Source organism: Talaromyces stipitatus, genomic scaffold (genome assembly GCF_000003125.1).
Source record: "Talaromyces stipitatus ATCC 10500 scf_1105507295517 genomic scaffold, whole genome shotgun sequence".
NCBI classification, from domain to species: domain Eukaryota; kingdom Fungi; phylum Ascomycota; class Eurotiomycetes; order Eurotiales; family Trichocomaceae; genus Talaromyces; species Talaromyces stipitatus.
Genome location: NW_002990121.1, coordinates 855,762 through 874,390, shown reverse-complemented (window position 1 = coordinate 874,390; position 18,629 = coordinate 855,762). Strand labels below are relative to the sequence as shown.

General features: G+C 45.9%; 4 protein-coding genes across 4 annotated transcripts, besides 6 other annotated features; 3 read left to right on the top strand and 1 right to left on the bottom strand.

The window, feature by feature from the left end:
- Window positions 1-433: 433 nt before the first annotated feature.
- Window positions 434-988: a mobile genetic element.
- Window positions 952-1,215: a mobile genetic element.
- A 432-nt stretch (window positions 1,216-1,647) lies between these two features.
- Window positions 1,648-6,035, top strand: TSTA_003360 (cohesin complex subunit (Psm1), putative; the record flags this gene model as incomplete). The annotated part of the gene is made up of 6 exons (XM_002487886.1): window positions 1,648-1,678; window positions 1,745-1,838; window positions 1,899-4,878; window positions 4,929-5,236; window positions 5,290-5,656; window positions 5,717-6,035. 6 exons carry the CDS (start codon window positions 1,648-1,650, stop codon window positions 5,732-5,734), a joined length of 3,798 nt encoding a protein of 1,265 aa, XP_002487931.1. The 3' UTR covers window positions 5,735-6,035.
- A 322-nt stretch (window positions 6,036-6,357) lies between these two features.
- Window positions 6,358-6,384: a microsatellite.
- A 144-nt stretch (window positions 6,385-6,528) lies between these two features.
- Window positions 6,529-6,551: a sequence feature (AT_rich).
- A 5,644-nt stretch (window positions 6,552-12,195) lies between these two features.
- On the top strand, window positions 12,196-13,986 carry TSTA_003350 (uncharacterized protein; the record flags this gene model as incomplete). Its single annotated transcript, XM_002487885.1, has 4 exons — window positions 12,196-12,302; window positions 12,352-12,908; window positions 12,956-13,141; window positions 13,197-13,986. 4 exons carry the CDS (start codon window positions 12,196-12,198, stop codon window positions 13,727-13,729), a joined length of 1,383 nt encoding a protein of 460 aa, XP_002487930.1. The 3' UTR covers window positions 13,730-13,986.
- Window positions 13,987-13,991: 5 nt separating this feature from the next.
- TSTA_003340 (uncharacterized protein) lies at window positions 13,992-16,691 on the top strand (the record flags this gene model as incomplete). The annotated part of the gene is made up of 5 exons (XM_002487884.1): window positions 13,992-14,076; window positions 14,122-14,241; window positions 14,268-14,460; window positions 14,566-15,531; window positions 15,586-16,691. The coding sequence occupies 5 exons, from the start codon at window positions 13,992-13,994 to the stop codon at window positions 16,343-16,345; spliced, it is 2,124 nt and encodes a 707-aa protein (XP_002487929.1). The 3' UTR covers window positions 16,346-16,691.
- Window positions 16,692-16,797: 106 nt separating this feature from the next.
- Window positions 16,798-18,249, bottom strand: TSTA_003330 (uncharacterized protein; the record flags this gene model as incomplete). Its single annotated transcript, XM_002487883.1, has 5 exons — window positions 16,798-17,299; window positions 17,335-17,758; window positions 17,882-17,975; window positions 18,008-18,114; window positions 18,162-18,249. 5 exons carry the CDS (start codon window positions 18,247-18,249, stop codon window positions 16,798-16,800), a joined length of 1,215 nt encoding a protein of 404 aa, XP_002487928.1.
- Window positions 16,810-17,382: a mobile genetic element.
- Window positions 18,120-18,629: part of a mobile genetic element that runs on past the window's edge.

Sequence of the window (18,629 nt, the reverse complement as noted above, 5' to 3'; positions counted from 1 at the left end):
TCGCATTCGTAATTTGGGAACCTCTACGAGTATTCGTATTCGCAAATTCAATATCCGTACGAATACGCCAAGACCAATCTTCACCGTAAACGGCCCTTAATCGTGATTGTAAGACATGCCATCGCGTCCAAATCCGACAAGGCTAGTTAGCCCGCGCCTACATTTTTGAGACTCTGCCCTGGGCTGGACTTATAGTGAGGTCCAGATGACTCAGTCAGCCAGACTTACCTACTCCTTCAGAGTCTGGTCCACAAGGCAGCACTGGAAGGATCCTCACTAAGGCCATAAAGCCATAAATTAGAGAGCAAATCCCGTGTTAAGTCACCTAACCAATGGCTTTGGACCCAATTTCATGTCATCCGCTTTCAGGAAAGCTATGGCGACCTAAGCAAAGCAGACGGTTGCTTGAGGATCGAGAGATACAATACATTCAATATGTCTGGAAAGCCATAAATCAGCAAGTGCAACTTCAACAAGCAACATGAAATCACATTTAGCAAAGTACAACGTTTTTTAAAAATCCTGTGAGGAAGAGTAGCCCGGTGTGATTAGACAACAGTCAATTGCTTCGGTATTTCAATCTAGAGCCAAAAATGATGTCAGAGAGCTAGTGGAACAGAATATCCTTCGATAGACTGTGACAGTCGACGTGCCATTCACAGTGATCGAGTTCCCTGCCTTCCAGCAGATATTCAAAGACTTACCAGATACTCCTCTTCCCTTTACTTCTTCTCGAACTGTTGTCCGTCGCATCGACTCAGATTTCGATCTTTGTTGAGCACTTCTAGTCAATGAACTAGCACTGACATGCTCTACAATTGCGGTTTCCTTCGATGTGTGGACGAGCAAGAACAACAAAGCCATATGGGGAGTTATCAGGGCCTAGCTAACTCCTGGCTTTAAGTATCAAAGCCAAGTGCTGGAGTTCGGTGAGCTTTATGGATCACTCAGGGGAAAAATCTGGCAGAAGTTCTGCAAAAGATGCTGGTAAAGCTTGAGATTGAGGAGAAGCTGCTCCCAATTACAGCTAATAATACATAAAACAATGAAACACTAGCATCTGAGCTATTCTTCAACTTACCAGAGAAACACAATTCTGAAGACGCCAGAATATCCGATAGAGAACGTCTCCATTTTCAAGGAGTTGATAGCTACATCCGCTGCCTCGCTCATATACTCAATCTAAGCGTTAGGGACATCCTTTCAGCACTGAAATTTGGAGATCATAAAATCTGCTATAGAAGCTTGTGATCTCTTGCAAGAGAATAAGAGAATTTGACAACATTCTACACTGGCTTGGCTTCGGATTATGGTGCTTTGGATATTAAGGACCCCTCAACGGCGATAGCAGTTGTTGGGGATTAGGCATGCTAAGCCTAATCAAGAAAAGCCTACAGTTAGTAATATTCCATCTGGAGTCTCATAGATATAGCATCGTGTGAATGTTGCTCTTCAGCCAATCAGATTGCAAATTGCAGATATCCCACGTGATTAATGCCAAGGAATGCCCGGCTAAGAGCGCGTTCGCGGAGCAGTCGCGTATATGTCTATACGGAAGGCAGAGCGCGACCCCTCAGAGACCATCACCTTTTTCCATGCTGACAATCCTCTGAACCACTTCACGGCCCGTAAGGCTTTGTTGCAAAGATGGGGAAGCTTGTCAGGCTCGAGTTATTCAGTATGTTCAAAGTTATCAACGAAATTCCAACGGGAAATCGACGGATGAGCTGACACCAACTCATAGATTTCAAGTCCTACAAAGGTCACCATGTCTTGCTGTTTGGTGATGCCTACTTTACCTCTATCATCGGCCCTAATGGATCCGGAAAGTCGAATTCGTGAGTGTTGTGTCCGATATGCAATCTATTGCAGAAAATCTAACGTTTATGTTTTCATAGTATGGATGCTATTTCTTTCGTCCTCGGCATAAAATCATCGCATCTTCGTTCCACCAATCTCAAGGACTTGGTCTACCGCGGACGTGTCCTCAGAACCTCCAAAGTCAACGGCGACGGTTCTGCGACCGTACCCGAACAAAATGGCAATGCAGATGAAGCGCAAGATGGATCTGACGTCGAGGACTCGCAGACCCAAGGTGACCGAGGCGATCCGCGATCGGCCTGGGTAATGGCAGTTTACGAAGACGACGCCGGTGAAGAACAGCAGTGGAAACGGTCAATCACGAGCGGCGGTGTTAGTGAATATCGTATCAACAACAAAATCGTGACTGCGCAACAATACAACGAAGCGTTGGAAGCGGAAAATATCCTCATCAAGGCACGCAACTTTCTTGTTTTCCAGGGAGATGTCGAAGCTATCGCGTCACAGTCGCCAAAGGATTTGACCCGTTTGATTGAGCAAATCTCTGGTAGTTTAGAATACAAGGCTGAGTACGAGCGTCTAAAAGCGGAGCAAGAGGAAGCGGCAGAGCAGCAAACATTTCAGCTAAATCGTCGTCGTGGAATCAATTCTGAGATCAAACAATACCAGGAACAGAAGCGCGAAGCCGAGAATTACGCACGGAAGGCCGAGGAACGAGACCAGGCTATCATCACGCACATCCTTTGGAAGCTTTTCCATTTCCAGCGATTGATCGATGAGTCAAGTGCAGAAATACAGAAACATCAGGATGAACTCAAGGAGTACCGTCGAGGAGTCGAAAAATATGAGAAGAATCTCGAGGAAGCCAAGAAGGAACATGCGAAGATGGGCAGAGAGGTGTCAAATGCGGAACGCTACATTGTCAAGAAGGAGAAAGAGATCGAGGATGCAACGAACTCGCTGGTACCTATTGATGAGAAGATCGAGATCACTTCAGGCAAAGTGCAAAGATATTCCTCGAGGATCTCCGAAATCGCTAAAGAGCATGATACTCAAACCGCAAATGTGGCCCGTCTCGAGAAGGACTTGAAGATCGTGGAGAAAGCACAAGCGGAGTGGGAAGCTGAGTGGGCAAAATCCATGAGCAAAGCCGGCGGTCAACTTAGCGAAGCGGACTTCCAGGAATACAATAAGCTCAAAGAGGAGGTTAACAAGCGTTCTTCAACCGAGCAGCTGAAACTCGACAACCTCAGGCGCCAAAAGAAGACTGATGCGGAAACTGTTAACGGGCTGAAGAGTAAATTCGAGACTGCGCAATGGCAACTGCAGAACTTGGAGGTTGAAGTCAAGACTCTAAAGACACGTAAATCTGATATCGCCGACACGATCAAAGAAACATCGGCAGAAATTGACCGCAAGAAGAAGGAACTGAATGCGGTGACCTCGGAACGTCTGCGAGTGTCTCAGATGCGTACGGAATTGGAAGAGAAATTGCAACTTGTCCTTAAAAAGCTCCTTGAAGCGGACGATGGCAGGAAGCAAAGCGAGAAGGAGATCCGAATGAAAGAAATGATCTCTACCCTAAAACGCATCTTCCCAGGCGTCAAGGGCCGTGTCAGCGATCTTTGCCAGCCTAAGCAAAAGAAGTATGCTGAGGCCGTCAGCACTGTCCTAGGCCGTCATTTTGATGCTATTGTTGTGGACAACGAGAAGACCGCCAAGGAATGTATCCAGCATCTCCGTGACCAGCGGGCGGGCCAAGCCACTTTCATCCCCTTAGAGACCATTCAAGTCAAGGCTTTCAACTCGAACTTCAAAGGTATGCATCGTGGCATGCGCCCAGCCATCGAGACTGTAGACTACGACAACTCTGTCTCACGTGCTATCAGCTATGCTTGCGGTAATGCTATCGTTTGTGATGATCTGGATACTGCCAAGTATCTCTGCTATGAGAAGGGAGTGGACGCGAAGGCCGTTACGTTAGATGGAACAGTGATTCACAAAGGCGGTCTTATGACTGGTGGCCGTGGTCCGGGTCAACAAAGCTCGAAGAGATGGGACGATTCTGAAATGGAAAACTTGCACAAATTGAAGGATAAGCTGCTTGCAGATCTCGCCGCATTGCCTAAAGGCCATCGCCGTGGAACAGACGAAGAGACTTTTCAAGGTGAACTAGTAGGTCTCGAACAGCGATTGGCATACGCTAAGGAAGAGCTGAAAGCCCTCGAACGCAACATCAAGAGTAAAGACAGCGAACTACAATTTGCTAAGAAACAGGTTGCGGAAGTTCAGCCCAAGCTGCGTGAGAAAGAAAAGGCGCTAAAGCAACTAGAAAACTCAATTCAATCTGCGGAGCAATCGGTTGCTGGTGTTGAGGATGAGATCTATTCCGATTTTTGTGAACGCCTTGGATACGACAGTATTCGTGACTATGAGGCTCTGCAGGGTTCTCTACAAGAAGAGGCGTCTCGCAAGAAGTTGGAATTTACGACGCAAAAGAGCAGAATCGAGAATCAATTGAGCTTCGAGAAACAACGTCTTCAAGCAACGGATGACCGTATCAGTTCTTTAAAAGCTCAATACAAGCGAGATGAGGCACAGATTAAGGGATTCAAAGCTGAGCAGGAGACAATCCGGAGTAGGCTGGATGAGCTGGAGGCCGAGCTGGAGATTCTCAAAGAACGTCTCGAGGAGCAGAAAGAATTATACGCCGAATCACAGGAGAAGCTGGCTGCCCAGCGACGAGAACTCCAGAAACGCTCAAAGAATGTTGAAGACACTCTTAGAGCAGTGAATGCACTTGAAAGTGAAATTCAACGGAACTCTTCGAATCGCTACGCACTTCTCCGTCGCTGCAAGCTAGAGGATATCGACCTGCCGCTTGCTGACGGCTCTGCACCTCTAGATAGTCTACCAATTGATGAGCTTGTGCAAACTGCTGATGAAGATGCTATGGATATCGATGAGGATGCAACTATGACAGGACTAGAGGCACCAGGTGCTCAAGATTACGGCATAGAAGTCGACTTTGATTCTTTGGGTGAGACATTAAAAGAGGTGTGTATAGACCGCCCTAAATATCCATGAATTACTACTAACTTCACCAGTCCGCCGAAGATAAGCTTGAGGAGGAATTGCAAGATCGCATCCGCTCCCTCAACGCGGAATTAGACAAGATGGCACCCAACACTCGAGCCATGGAAAGATTGGAAAATGTCGAGAACAAACTTCGCAGCACTGAGAAGGACTTTGAAGAAGCCAGGAAGCGTGCTAGAAAAGCCAAGGAGGACTTTGAAGATGTTATGACGAAACGATCAGAGTTATTCAACAAGGCATTTTCACATATTTCCGAGCAGATTGGTCCTATCTACCGGGAGCTCACCAGAAGTGCCAACTATCCATTGGGAGGTCAAGCGTGAGTCATCCTTCCTATTGAGAATATTACACTTTTTCTGACGTTTGTTGCAGCTATCTTGATATTGAAGATTCCGATGAACCATATCTCGATGGCATCAAGTACCATGCCATGCCTCCACTCAAACGTTTCCGTGACATGGAGCACCTGTCCGGAGGAGAAAAGACCATGGCTGCTCTCGCACTTCTCTTTGCCGTGCATTCTTATCAACCGTCACCATTCTTCGTTCTTGATGAAGTGGATGCCGCTCTTGACAACACCAACGTCGCTCGTATCGCCAACTACATCCGCGACCACGCCGCTCCTGGTATGCAGTTTATTGTCATCAGCTTGAAGACGGGTCTATTCCAATTGAGTGAAGCCCTTGTTGGTATCTACCGAGATCAGACCGAAAACAGCAGTAACTCGCTCACTCTGGATGTAAGCACTTTTCAATCTATGCAGTACTTGATGAGGCTATTGCTAACTTGTGAAACACAGCTCCGCAAATACCAATAGACAGATCATACTGCAAGCCATTCGATTTGCTCCAATGTAACGTTGAATTCACTAGCTTTCAATATCCGTTTCTTCTATGTTCCCTGGTCTTCACTCCCTCGCATCATGTCTCAGCGGATAAAGATGGGTAGGATGGATTCCATTTCCAATCGAAATGTATTCGCAGTCGAGACATTCCTCCAATCTGCCGTTTTGCCGGTCTTGTCCGGATTGTTCAACTTCGCTTCCATTTACTGTAAAATAGTTTTTATCTCACTTGTGCTTCAAATCGATCAGTGGCACCACCATGCCAACCAAACCGATAAATCTCTCCTGATCGTGTAACCATCTTTCTAATCTGATGATGGATCCTGCCAGATCTTTGCGATCTATCCATTTCTATCGAATCTTCCCCGCTGGACCAAGATCTTGAAAGACATTATGAAGGTGCACAAAACGAATATGAAGATCGAAACTCGTCCATCTCGCTTAAGTACCTATGTTCGCATGTCATGCAGAACATATTCCTCCAATATTCAATAACCGCGCCACAATTCTTGGGAGTCCCCGTATCTTGGTATTTGGAATTTGGAATCGACTGTTGCACCCTCCAAACGATGCGAGTAAGAGAGTCTGATAACGGGAAGAAAGAAAGAAAGAAGAAAAAAAAGTAATCAGGACGATCATTCCTCGAGAAGACCTTCCCCTTTATACTAATGAGTTTATTGGCCGTTGTTGAGAGTCTCGGTATAAATCGGCTCAAGGGCTTTAGGCTGCAAGGGAGGTCGGAAGCAAGACATTACATGTATCGAGAGTTATATTAAATATATATATTTTTCTTTTCTATGTGGTTATCTGTGATATTGGGGGCTTTTCTAGATGGTTCTTGTCTCGAACTTTTCTAAGAGCTAGAGAAATTTCAAATTACCGAATTTGGTAATTTTTGGGTGGATTTCTGGAGAATAGGGGTTGTGATCGATGATAGAGCGACAGTGGCAATTGGATTCTGGATCATGAATATTGAATTGTCTCAATACCTGGAAGCTCAGTAGGTAGCTAATCTTCGTTAACGGTCATAGAATTAGAGAGCGTGGCTCGGGAGTCTCTTAGGTTTTAGGGTCTGGGGGATTTTAGCCCTAGCCTGCCTTCAGAAAGCCCATTCTTTCACAAAGACCAATGGATTGCTATTATCATCGACCTTTAGATTATTGATAGAGGTATTATAAATTCTTATATATCAGTCAAAGCTACTCAACTATATCAAAAGGCCCAAACCGGCCACGAAAGCCTTTCATACCTATCTCGGCTACTAGCATTTGCCTGGGTATCTCATTTTTGATCAAGAAAAGAAGAAAAAGGAGAGCAATTGAGAAGTTAAGGAAAAATATTTTTACCCAAACTAAAGCAGGGAATCGTAATACTCAAAATTTTAGTCATACGTACTATGATCTTTGTTTCAACCTCTTAAGGTTTGGGTGTTTATCTAGCAGGACCGAAAATTGTGGGAAGCTACACACGATCAAGTCTGGCACAAGCTCCCAACTTCTTGGTTGAAGATGGTTGGGAGTATATAGAAATGTTCGCCCGAGTAGATAACTGCAAACCTGGACTGCTTACTTTAGGAATACAATCGAGGTGAGGCAACAGAGCCAGAGGTCCGAGAGCCGCCTCGAACTCATACCAAACTACCGAGTGTATCCGTGGGTCAATGCGGTCGCTACTGCTGCTGTTGGGATACTCCATCCGTGTCTAATGTGTAACTGTATTCTGATTCAGAGGGAACTGACTGACTAGCTAGCTACATGGACATGTTGCACCAGATCCTCCCACTTGTGGCAGCGGCCGGGATGAAAATGGCCAAGATTTAAAAGATTCTTTCAGATAGAATTCCACACAAGAAGCAAATCAGATGGCTCTCGTCATACTGATTGGACAATACCGACGTTTTCAACCTGGGATTTGCAAAGTAGCCAGGTACATACGAATTAACCTCATCTATGCTTTGGCGCATGAACCTGGAAACACGACAGAACGCCACAGACCCGGTATATCTCTTCAGTTGAAGTATACTTTAATTTATATTTATGTATAGTGTACTTCCATGCAGATTCAGCGATCATCTCACTATCAAACTGACTAAAATCCAATGTGACTGGACAGATCAATCATCCGGGCCACCTCAAACCAATAAAAAGTGGACGAGTCAACTTAGGGCAGAGATGGGGCTGGCTACATAAAAATAGCCCATGATTTACTACGTAACTTCCTCAGTAGGTATGTACTGGTTATATCTGTCTGGTCCTATGCCTAGAAAAGTTGTGCGACGTGATGACAGCGTACAAGAGTCCAATAGTAAGGGACATGGGGATTTTCAATGTGACAATGCCAATTTGCTTGAGTAACATGGTCGACGTTCGGAAGTGTTCTTTGAGCTGGCAGATGGACAATTTTATTTCAAGCTTGGGGTCGTTTGACTTCATTGTGGTTATGTTCATTCTTTGGAGAGTAATGATATTCGTTTTTGTTCTGAGTTAACAGTGAAGATGTAAAATAAGTCGCACGGAAGAGCAGATCTTGCTCAATTTCCTATAATGCAGTACTGAATACAGAACAACCCATTGAAAATATTGCAATCAAAACTACGTCGTTTCTTAATTTCGCAAAAAATCCCAGAAGTTTTCCTCGCGAGTGCTTCGATTTTTGCATATGTGCACTCCGCAAGAACTTCCGAAATAGGAAATTTTTTTCTGAATTAGGGCAAGCCGTCGACTCTCCAAATTCCAATCTGCCTTCCATCTTGCTTTAGCAACCATTTTCAACAGCCACGAGGACTTTTGCTGAATAGATCGACTACGTGACCAGCGATATCGGCTTCCTAACCATCTCTGGACAGTTGAAAGAAAAGAAATATGCAAGCTAATCCTTCGCTTAGACAAAGTATCCGAGTTTACCTTTCCCTACGGAGGACTGTTTGCAAAAATAAAAATTGAATTTTGAATTGCGCGAGTTTCAAATATAGATCATGGGGCCATGAAATCTGGAACTAGCCATCTAAAAGGAATGATCAGAACGCTTTCTGTTTGGTCAGTTTATGTATCCTTGATCCATGCTAGTATAATGCACGGCCCTGTTGTGCTGTCTGATTGGCCGCTTCTTTCTTTTTTTTCGTCTTCTTTTCTTATTCACGCATATTGTCATCCATACCGGCCATTTTTTACTTACTGCTTTCTCGTCCTTCTCGACATTTTCATGGGTCAAAGAGATGTTTCTTCTCGGAGAGGTAATCAAACTCCCTGCTCAATACTGCTTACCCCTCTGTCCTAACCACGATACCCCTTGGGTCTCACCTCTCACACAGTACTGACCCCTCGTGGACTTTGTCTACTTTCTCAATTCCGGTGAAACCGCACTTATGTGCATACTTTTCCCAGGCGCATTCAATTACTCAATTCAATCATATCTAGCCTTCTTTCGGCTTGTGTCACTTCCACGGACATATTTCACCTCGAACTGACTGGCTGACAGGTTGCTGTAGTGCATACTATAATGCACATAGTGAACTGTCAGCCCGGTGTCAAAACGGAAGTCGTGCATGCGCCATACAGTACAGTACAGGTAAGCTCGTTGGGCTGTCGGTGGCATGCATACACCTATATACGTACTCGAATATTCAAGAAGGATAGACAAGGATTACTTTCTGGACTGTGGAATGATTACCGCAGTGCCTACCTAGATGAGACGATATGATACGATCTGATGTGTCATTTACTCAGATCGAACTACCACTTTTGTGTAGACTGAAGACACGAAAGGAACTTGCGGTAAACAGACTTAGTAGTTAGTTCCTTAAAGATAAGAAAATTTTCCTTCGTCTTCTGAGGATTCCTGCGCAAACCACTACGACAGAACACGTGTGAAGGTGTCAGTAAACTATCCGGGATGTACCCTACACACATTCATTATCAAGGTGATAGCAAGGGGATAATGTGCATGGTATTGAGAATTGGCCGTGCTACGACAGCAGTTGTCGCATCTTGAATTCTGGACTTGGGGTCTAGATGGATCATTGACAGTGTGTACTAGTTATTATCAAGAAGTAGCCCTGAAATCGACCAGGGTATGAGACGACGAGGGATTTTGATAAAAGACAACCATTCTGAGAATATCAAATATTACTACTATTCACTCTGCCAGGGAGTCTATCAAATATAGTAAAACTGTAGCAGAAAGCGGCCCTCGAATTAATTACTAGATCGGTATTCATACTTAGTCCCTCCACCGAAGCACTTTCCGCGATCAGATCGCAATACCAAAGCCATCTATCCTAACTAATCAGTCCCCATCCCAATGGAATCACTACATACGGATTAATAGACAAGGATTATTCGTCAAACTGCGGGCACTGAACTATCTTAAGATGGTCACCGCTCTACATCACACAGACCCTCTATCCTTTAGTGGTAACTATCACTGTAATATTCCGATCCGCAAGAAATTCCAAGAAGGATTGATACCTGTGTTTTTCTTAATGTAGGTACATACCCACGATTGAGCTTTCATCCTGTTGAAAGAACTTTTTCCACCAATATTTGGATCATATCATTGGCAAGTGGGAATAGTCCCACCCTTTTTGGATCCTTCTTTCGTTTCTGCCTTGCATGAATAGAGTGGACGGCATATGTATGTTGAGTACGTAGTAAAAGATCTTCAAAAATTGTTCGCTTGCTGTTTGCATTCGTTGAAACATCCAAACGAATTCTCGGACCCTCTCGTTCTTTCAACACCTTTCCAACGGGCGAATTCGTCTTGCATCGGCATATCTGAAGAACATCGCTCATTCAAAGATAGACCGATAAATCTAATGTAAGTGTAACATTATGTAATGTGCGAAATAAGCCCAACATCTAGGTCTGCCTAAGGTAAAGCAAACGGGGTTTCTTTTCCAGCAGCTCGGATACCAGGATCTGATCAAACGCAGGCCTGCATGCTTTTCTAGTCTCTAATGATATAGGCCAGAATCTAGATTCAATCTATCTTGGTGGTATAGGGTACTGTCTAGCTCTCTTCGTAATTCGCATAGTCTGGATCATCCACGTCTACCCTCGAAAACAGTTGCGGAAGCGAGATAACTAGTCCGTGTTAACCCTAGGGCCCTTCTGCACTGACAGTATCTATCTTAGTATCTATGCACAGACAGGGTGGAATCTGTGGACCGCGCGGCGTACGGAATATCATGCAGGGTAATGGGGTCGCTGAGTGGGTAGTTCCGTTGCTTATGTTAATCCTTCTAGGCGCTAGACAAGGGCCCTTCCGTTTGATTTGTACAGTAGTCCCATGGGGAACTGTGTGTAGATGTTCCGGCGCTCTAGCTTGGTTTTTCTTGAGTGATTCCGAGAATCCGGCTGGTAGATGAAGACTGCAATTTGCCCTCTCAGCGAACTACCAGCGGACATTCTTCAGGATTTCTCGTGTTTAGCGCATGTCATTAGCCCAATTGAATCCTAGACAGACACCGGTGCTGACAGTCGTTTGTGTTAGGTCCGGATTAGCCTCTGCATACTGAATTGCTTTTCTTATGGAGAAAGATGGCAAAGACTATGCATTTTTAATGTATAGATTGGATCGGCACGGATGGAACTCCACTGCGTCGGTATAATTGGCATCCTCAAGAGGATACGGTAACCAACGGTTCCTAGATGCTCAGTAAGTATACACTAGTATGTAGGAAGGCTTGATCCGTAGCTTTTTAGAGCTTGCATGGATACTCATGGCTCACCTCCTTGCTGATGTGAAAACAGTCCTCTAAACGCCTCATCCGGATCGACTGTTGTCTTCCCCGGGGTGCTCAGGCGTCAAGCTAAGCATTTCACATAGACAATCAAAGACTGAAATACGTTGACTTACATGGTGGCCAACAATTTTAGACATCGGCCTAGGTCGTAGTGCGTCGATCCCAAAGACTCTTAGTGTAATCCCTATACCTATCCTGGTATATACTACCTTATTTCATCGCTCACCTGAAGAATAGAACGGACATTTAATGTCAGGCTTCTCCCTATAAATCGGTGTGTGATGGCCAATCTCAAAAACTCATCAAGTAATATGAGTTACTTTCGCAAGTGTGTCTTCATAAATCATATATCAAATCCCATATGTATACATCGTTGTCATCTTACCTCTAGCTCCTGTCATTGATTGGTTACCTTTCCGTCCAGACCGCTGTCTTCCGTCGAGGTTGTCCAAAGAGTTGTGTCCTTGACGATATTGTGTGACCTCGGACAACGAGCGGAATGGACGAGTCTCATAGTTTGAACACCGACCAAACCTGTACATTGATTCCATACAACAATATCCCTTCTCACACAGCCGTGGTTTGTTTCCTTCCCAGTGACTCTGTCGACGTTGACTAATCAGATGCTCGTGAGCAGCACGGTCACTCAAACATACCAGGAGTGGTTGGCATCCATTACCCACACTTCGCCATGATATACAGTAACCAAGAAGGCCAAATTGCTTTCGAGAGCTCCCCATCAATAGCGGACCCAGGCAGGGTCATATTCACTCCGGATATACAAGAAAGATTTGCAGAGTTAGTGTCTCCACGGTCTTCGACACTAGTAAGCTTACCTGGTCAGTAGTAATGTCTATAAAACTTGGCGAATCTCCACTCACACAGAGGCAGTGACATCGGGGCCGATACGATCTGAGCGTGGGAGAGGTATTCCTGCTTATTCACATATCACCGGAAGGACACGACAAAGAGGTAGCTGGAGTCCCATGAGTGGAAGTCCTTCGCCGGTCATTCCATGCGATTGGCAAGTCGATCAGAGCAGGCGGCACAGACGAAACGGGAAACGGCGAGATCCCAGAATACCGGGTTCAATGACTCCCGACTTTGGCTATGATGCCATGACTCTCCCTTCCTCTGCATATGTTATTCGAGTTGACGATGAAGCACGCTTAAAAAGGTATTATGAGAAGGCATTCGATGCGTTCCAGCAACTGAATTGTAGAGTCATCGCCAAGGCATTTATCAAGCTTGTCGAGCCGCGGAAACAGGTCAATTACCCATACAATGGACGACGTGCGTCTTCCAGCCCTGGAGGCGAGAGACGCGCCAACCCTGAACTGACCAAGCCGCCCTGGTGGCCAGCCGGTGTCACACACAAGGAGCCAGACCATCTTCTCAAACCAGGTATGACCGCCACTAAAGATGAAAGGAGTCTGGCTGACATGACCCAGAGCGTATTCAACTTCTTATCCACATTCTTCGAGAGCTGGGTGGAAGCCATGGTATTACCGCAGAGAAACTTCGTGAGGCTGGCCAAGATGTGCGTCGGTCTATCAGCCCTCCTGAGAGACTCCAAATTCTCGATGAGGTATACAACGTCAGACACATGGAGGAGCGATACATCAGGGGCGAAATATGTGAGTACTTACCTCGCCCGTCTTGCTCAGAGGTCTCCAAAACTGACTGTCACAGCCGGCGATGTCTTGATCCCGATTGCTCAAGTCAACCTAGTTGGACCGGAGTTCGAAACGAGCGACGATGCCAGCACCCCAGACTCCCACGTTCGAAACAGCGAGGGTGGTTCTTCATGGGGGATGGAATCTTTGGCGAGCGAGAGTGTGCGAGGTCAGGAAGCGTCGTCAGGAAGTGACGGTAGGAGCGAGGGGACAACCACAAGAGATCCTCAGGTAGAAACATACGATCACCTGATGCCAGAGCGCTCGCAGTCGTACAACTTGCCCTACTCCAATCCTCCTCATCATCCATCATCGACTCGGGCCAGCTCCTTTGACAGCAACGTCCAATACAGCCCGCGACACTACCCTAGCAGCACCGCATCTAGTATCATGTCACACGAGGCTTCACCTCACTCCATCGATGTGTCCACCCGCCCGTCTTTCTCAAGCTACCTCAACCAACCCATGCTTCCGCCCGTGCCTGTCACGACTGTCTTGTGGCACCCGACTGTTCAAGCATCGGCTCCTCCTTACCAGCCTCCTTACTGATGGGATCTTGGTATACGACTCTGCGGTGACAAAAGTCTTTGGAGCCTCTTTTTTCATCATTTTCGTTATTGTTTACCACTCCATGGGAATGTCCCGTTATTACTTAATGTTAATTCATTGGCTTCACTTCATTGGATATATAGATTTCGGCGGTTCAGGGAATCATTATATGTGCTATTACGGTCTATTTTCGGGTATCTTTTCATTACTTATAGTTGGCAACTTCATAAAAGCGCTGTGCTTGCAAGCAAACAGGACAGAGATGTTCCTAGACGTCGAGAGACTGAGGAGAATGCATGATTTCGGTCAGAGGGACAGCAAATATACTACTACCCTAAATATCAAAAGTATTCGCAACTGAAAGTATTGAAGTGTTGAATCGTTGACCAGAGCGCTGCCTCAGGCTGCAAGGCATCTGGGGTCGCAAGCTAACCGCATCGAGATAGTAAGCGGGGCCTATCCGTTCACCCAGCCAATAACCAACATGGGATCAGGCACGAGAAATGAGCATGGTATGTCATTGCCCTCTGAACTCCAGACTCGCCCTCAGTAAAGCTTCGTCTTCTTATCTTCAAGTGGTTGAGGCCACAAAAACGGCGTATTCGGAGTCACTTGACCTTGCTGGCCTCGTGGGCTTTATATTTCCCGGTATGTCTTCTTATCCGTCTGCCATTAGTACAAATTCACCGCTCTGCCCTCCCTGTCCACGACTTGCGCGTTGTTGTCTTGCTGTGAGTCCAGGAGAAGGTGTACCTGCATCACGCAGATATCTTCTGCGGCGTTGACAGCTTTGGGGATATACTGTGATTCACTACTGGGACGGACATACACGCAAGTCGTCGGAGAAATTTGCGACATCACGAGACCATGCTGACCTTAAGCCGCTTCACCAGTCGTCCCCATATAATCTACACCAGGAGCACCCATACACTTCTAGACTTTCAGCAAAAACAGGGCACCATGACTGATTCAAATCCGCTCTCGCGGAGCAAGTCCGCACCGACTCTATCTGAGGAAGCCATGGCTTCGAATGCTCCTCTCTCCCCCGACCTCCTTGCGACCGATACAGATGGGCTTTCCGGGCCTCCCGAGGGTTCGACGTCGCCCACATCTACACCAGGAAGACTGTCTAGAAACCCCTCCTTTTCGAATAGTAGCTCGTACCAGGAGGACTGGGAGACATTCCCACCGTTGGATAAGCTGAGCTTTTTCGAGCTGTTCGATACATTTTCATTGTCACAGAAGCTGGAGAGATGGAACCAGGCGTTGAACATGCAACGAGACCGAGTGCGCCGACAGCGCGAAAAGTTCAAGTCCGTCTCTGGTCTTGCCAAGGATCGCGTGGTCGATGAATGGAGGAAGAGAATTCCTACTGCCGACGAACAGTTGGACAAGTACAAAAACCGTATGCGAGACTCGGTCGACAGGTTGACGAAGCAATGGAACAAGGTAGCAACAGTCACTCTTCGGGAGAAAGTATCGTTCATTGCTGGTGTGATGAATATTTTCATCAGTGGTTACCTTATGGGAGCTTGCCCGGAAAAATTCTATTGGTGGTACACTGCTCAGCTTGCCTATTTTATGCCTATTCGTTTGTACACCTATCATAAACGCGGCTATCACTACTTCTTGGCCGACTTGTGTTACTTTGTCAATTTTCTGGCCATGTTGAGTATCTGGGTGTTTCCGCAATCGAAACGGCTTTTAATCGGGACGTACTGTCTGGCTTACGGAAACAATGCGGTTGCTATCGCTATGTGGCGCAACTCATTGGTGTTCCACAGCATGGACAAGGTTGTCAGGTAAGTTTTCTATTCCTTAGTCTTGAGATTTCATTTACTAATGCTTTGGGCAAGTGTCTTTATTCATATCATGCCCCCAGCTGCTTTCCATTGTATTGTACATTTGACACCTCCTGAGATACTCAAGGAAAGATTTCCAGCTGTATGGGATGTCAAGTTCAGTCAGCCTGGTGCTCCCGAACATTTCACATTGCTGGCGATGATGCTCTGGGCTTCCATCCCTTATGCAATCTGGCAATTATCCTACCACCGCTTCATTACAGTTCGCCGCGCAGACAAGATTGCCGCTGGACGACCAACCAGTTTCACTTGGCTCCGGCGTTCTTATGCGAAAACTTGGATTGGCAAATTTGTGCTTAGTCTTCCTAATATCCTTCAGGAGCCGGCATTCATGATGATTCAATATTTCTATGCACTTTTAACCATGATCCCCTGCCCTCTATGGTTCTGGTACCGTTGGGCGAGCTCTGTGTTCATGCTTGGCGTGTTCATCTGGAGTATTCACAATGGTGCGACTTATTATATTGACGTATTTGGAACACGGTTCCAAAAGGAATTGGAACAGTTGAAGAAGGATGTCGCCAAATGGCAAACCAGTCCTGATTACGCCACAAGTCCGCTTCTTACCCCCGGTCTCGCTACCGAGCAGGGTTCCCGGTTGCTCAGCGACTTGGCTACAACACCTGGCGAGGAACTGGACAAGTCTAGTCTTGAGCGTATCCCGACTCTTGATGCCTTGTCTGAGACTACTGGTAACCAGCCTCGCGCACCAGACGCTGCATCTGCCTTGCGAAACCGGGCGGCCGCTCAATAAGTCATAGGATTTCCCATATGTTAACTCCGTTTTGGTACTTGCACTTGCATTCTTCGTTACGATTGGACCTGAATATATTGTTTTACATACGTACCACATACACCGTTGCGTTATGATTTATGATTTGTTGATGATACCACCTATGCAAGCACCTTTTGACCCCCATTGCTTTCTGTCATTAGAATAGTATGCTTATTCATGTGCGTTCCAGTCATTTACCTTGATCTGTACTTTTGTTTTGGCGTTATGTACACAAACATGACTGTATATCAGAATGTAAATTGTCAGTAAGTTAGAGCAATCCTGCCTATATCAGCGCCGGAATGGGATATAGTTTATCCACGCGCACTAGCACATCCCCCTAGTTCTTAGGATCAGTCACAATATTAGGAATTCAGTATTACTGGCACAGTCAGCTTGTTGGATTAGCTGTCCTCATTAGGTTTTGCGATCTAATGAAGGTAAACCAACATTCCCTGGGCGTTCTCCGAAATCAGACCACCATTGTACTTTAATGGGTTCGTAGGTGTCGAGCACTCTCGGGGCTTGCAAAGAATGCCTGCACATTTTATCTCATCCTTTTCCCGTTTTACGAACTTGTCATCTGCGAGAATTAGAGTGTCGTCGGTCTGCATGCCAGTGATTCCAAATCCTTGTGCCGGTTTGGTGCAGTGTAAGAGGCATGGGTCGTAAGTTGATGTCATTCCCAATTTGTCTGTATGGTGAGTATGATAAGTACGGTACCAGTGGTTGTCTGATTCGGGAATACCGTATAAGGGTTTAACGACTTTCAAGATAGTGCCCTCAGGTAAGGCATCTGCAAGTTCGGGAGGTGGATAAATGTAGAAATCACGAATTAGATGCGTAGTTGACTGTACATACACCTGCATGACGTCTCGTATGAATAGAATCGTGCCAGCTACACAGACTGCAAGGCAAAGAAGTAGCCGTTGGCTGCAATGTTGTATTGTTGGCGATTGTGTTAACACGATATCTTTTTCTTCATCGTTATACACTTGTACAACAAGTCGTGATTTTCAAAGGCTTTGTCAGTTCCTAGATTCTTAATTTCATCGACAAATCGTGAGTTGAAGATACAGGTTCCTTTTGGCACGTCTTCCATCCTGACAACTTCGAACACACCGTTTTCTAATAGGCCGTTGATCTCCTTCTTCCTCGACTGGTCAAATTGGGCAAATGTCGAGTGTAAAATGTCATCTCGATACCGAGCCGGTAATTGTCGATTTCGTTGAGGGCGTCGTACAGGCTCCGGTTGAGATGTAGGCGTGCCTGACTGTATTTCTTCGATATGAGGTGAAGTTTGTGGTGACGTCGAATTTGTGGCTGTAGGCAATTCAGGCCTGTTATTGTCATGCACCGAATCGTCTCCATGATCAATTTCCTCTTGTGACTCTTTGTGAAATAGTTTAACTTGGATTGTGCGGAATTGCTTTGGTTCATCCGGAAATTGAATTGTGCATGTCTCGCCATCGATGCTTATCAGTTTGTATGGGCCAGTTTATTCTCCTGCATAACCCGTATTTCCTTCACGCCATACGATCACATTTGAATTTATTGGTAATAGTTGCATGGCTGTTGACGCGGGACCGTTACGGTATTGAGTGCATCTCTTAGTTGTCGTTTGGCGTGAAATTTACGCACCTCTGCCATCGCTTTCCTTAGTGTAGCGGCGCGTTGAGTAATCGAGGGTGCAGGGGGGTCATATTCGGTCATTCGTGGATAAGCACCAAAAAAGAGGAGGGTAGGAACTAATCCATCTGAGGATACTATCTTGAAAGTCGTTAAACCCTTATACGGTATTCCCGAATCAGACAACCACTGGTACCGTACTTATCATACTCACCATACAGACAAATTGGGAATGACATCAACTTACGACCCATGCCTCTTACACTGCACCAAACCGGCACAAGGATTTGGAATCACTGGCATGCAGACCGACGACACTCTAATTCTCGCAGATGACAAGTTCTCAAAACAAGAAGAGGATGAGATAAAACGTGCAGGCACTCTTTGCAAGCCCCGAGAGTGCTTGACACCTACGAACCCGTTAAAGTACAATGGTGGTCTGATTTCGGAAAACGCCCAGGGGATCACACTTACATAAAAACGCACCTGCAGCCTGATACGTCCTGTAAAGGACCATCACGCTACACAACAAGTTCTCGTGGCAAAGTTAGGAAATCTGTGTCTCCTTAAGGAACAATACATCGCACAACGCGCACTTGGTGCGTATATTGCCTCTGTCTCACAACCTGAAGCC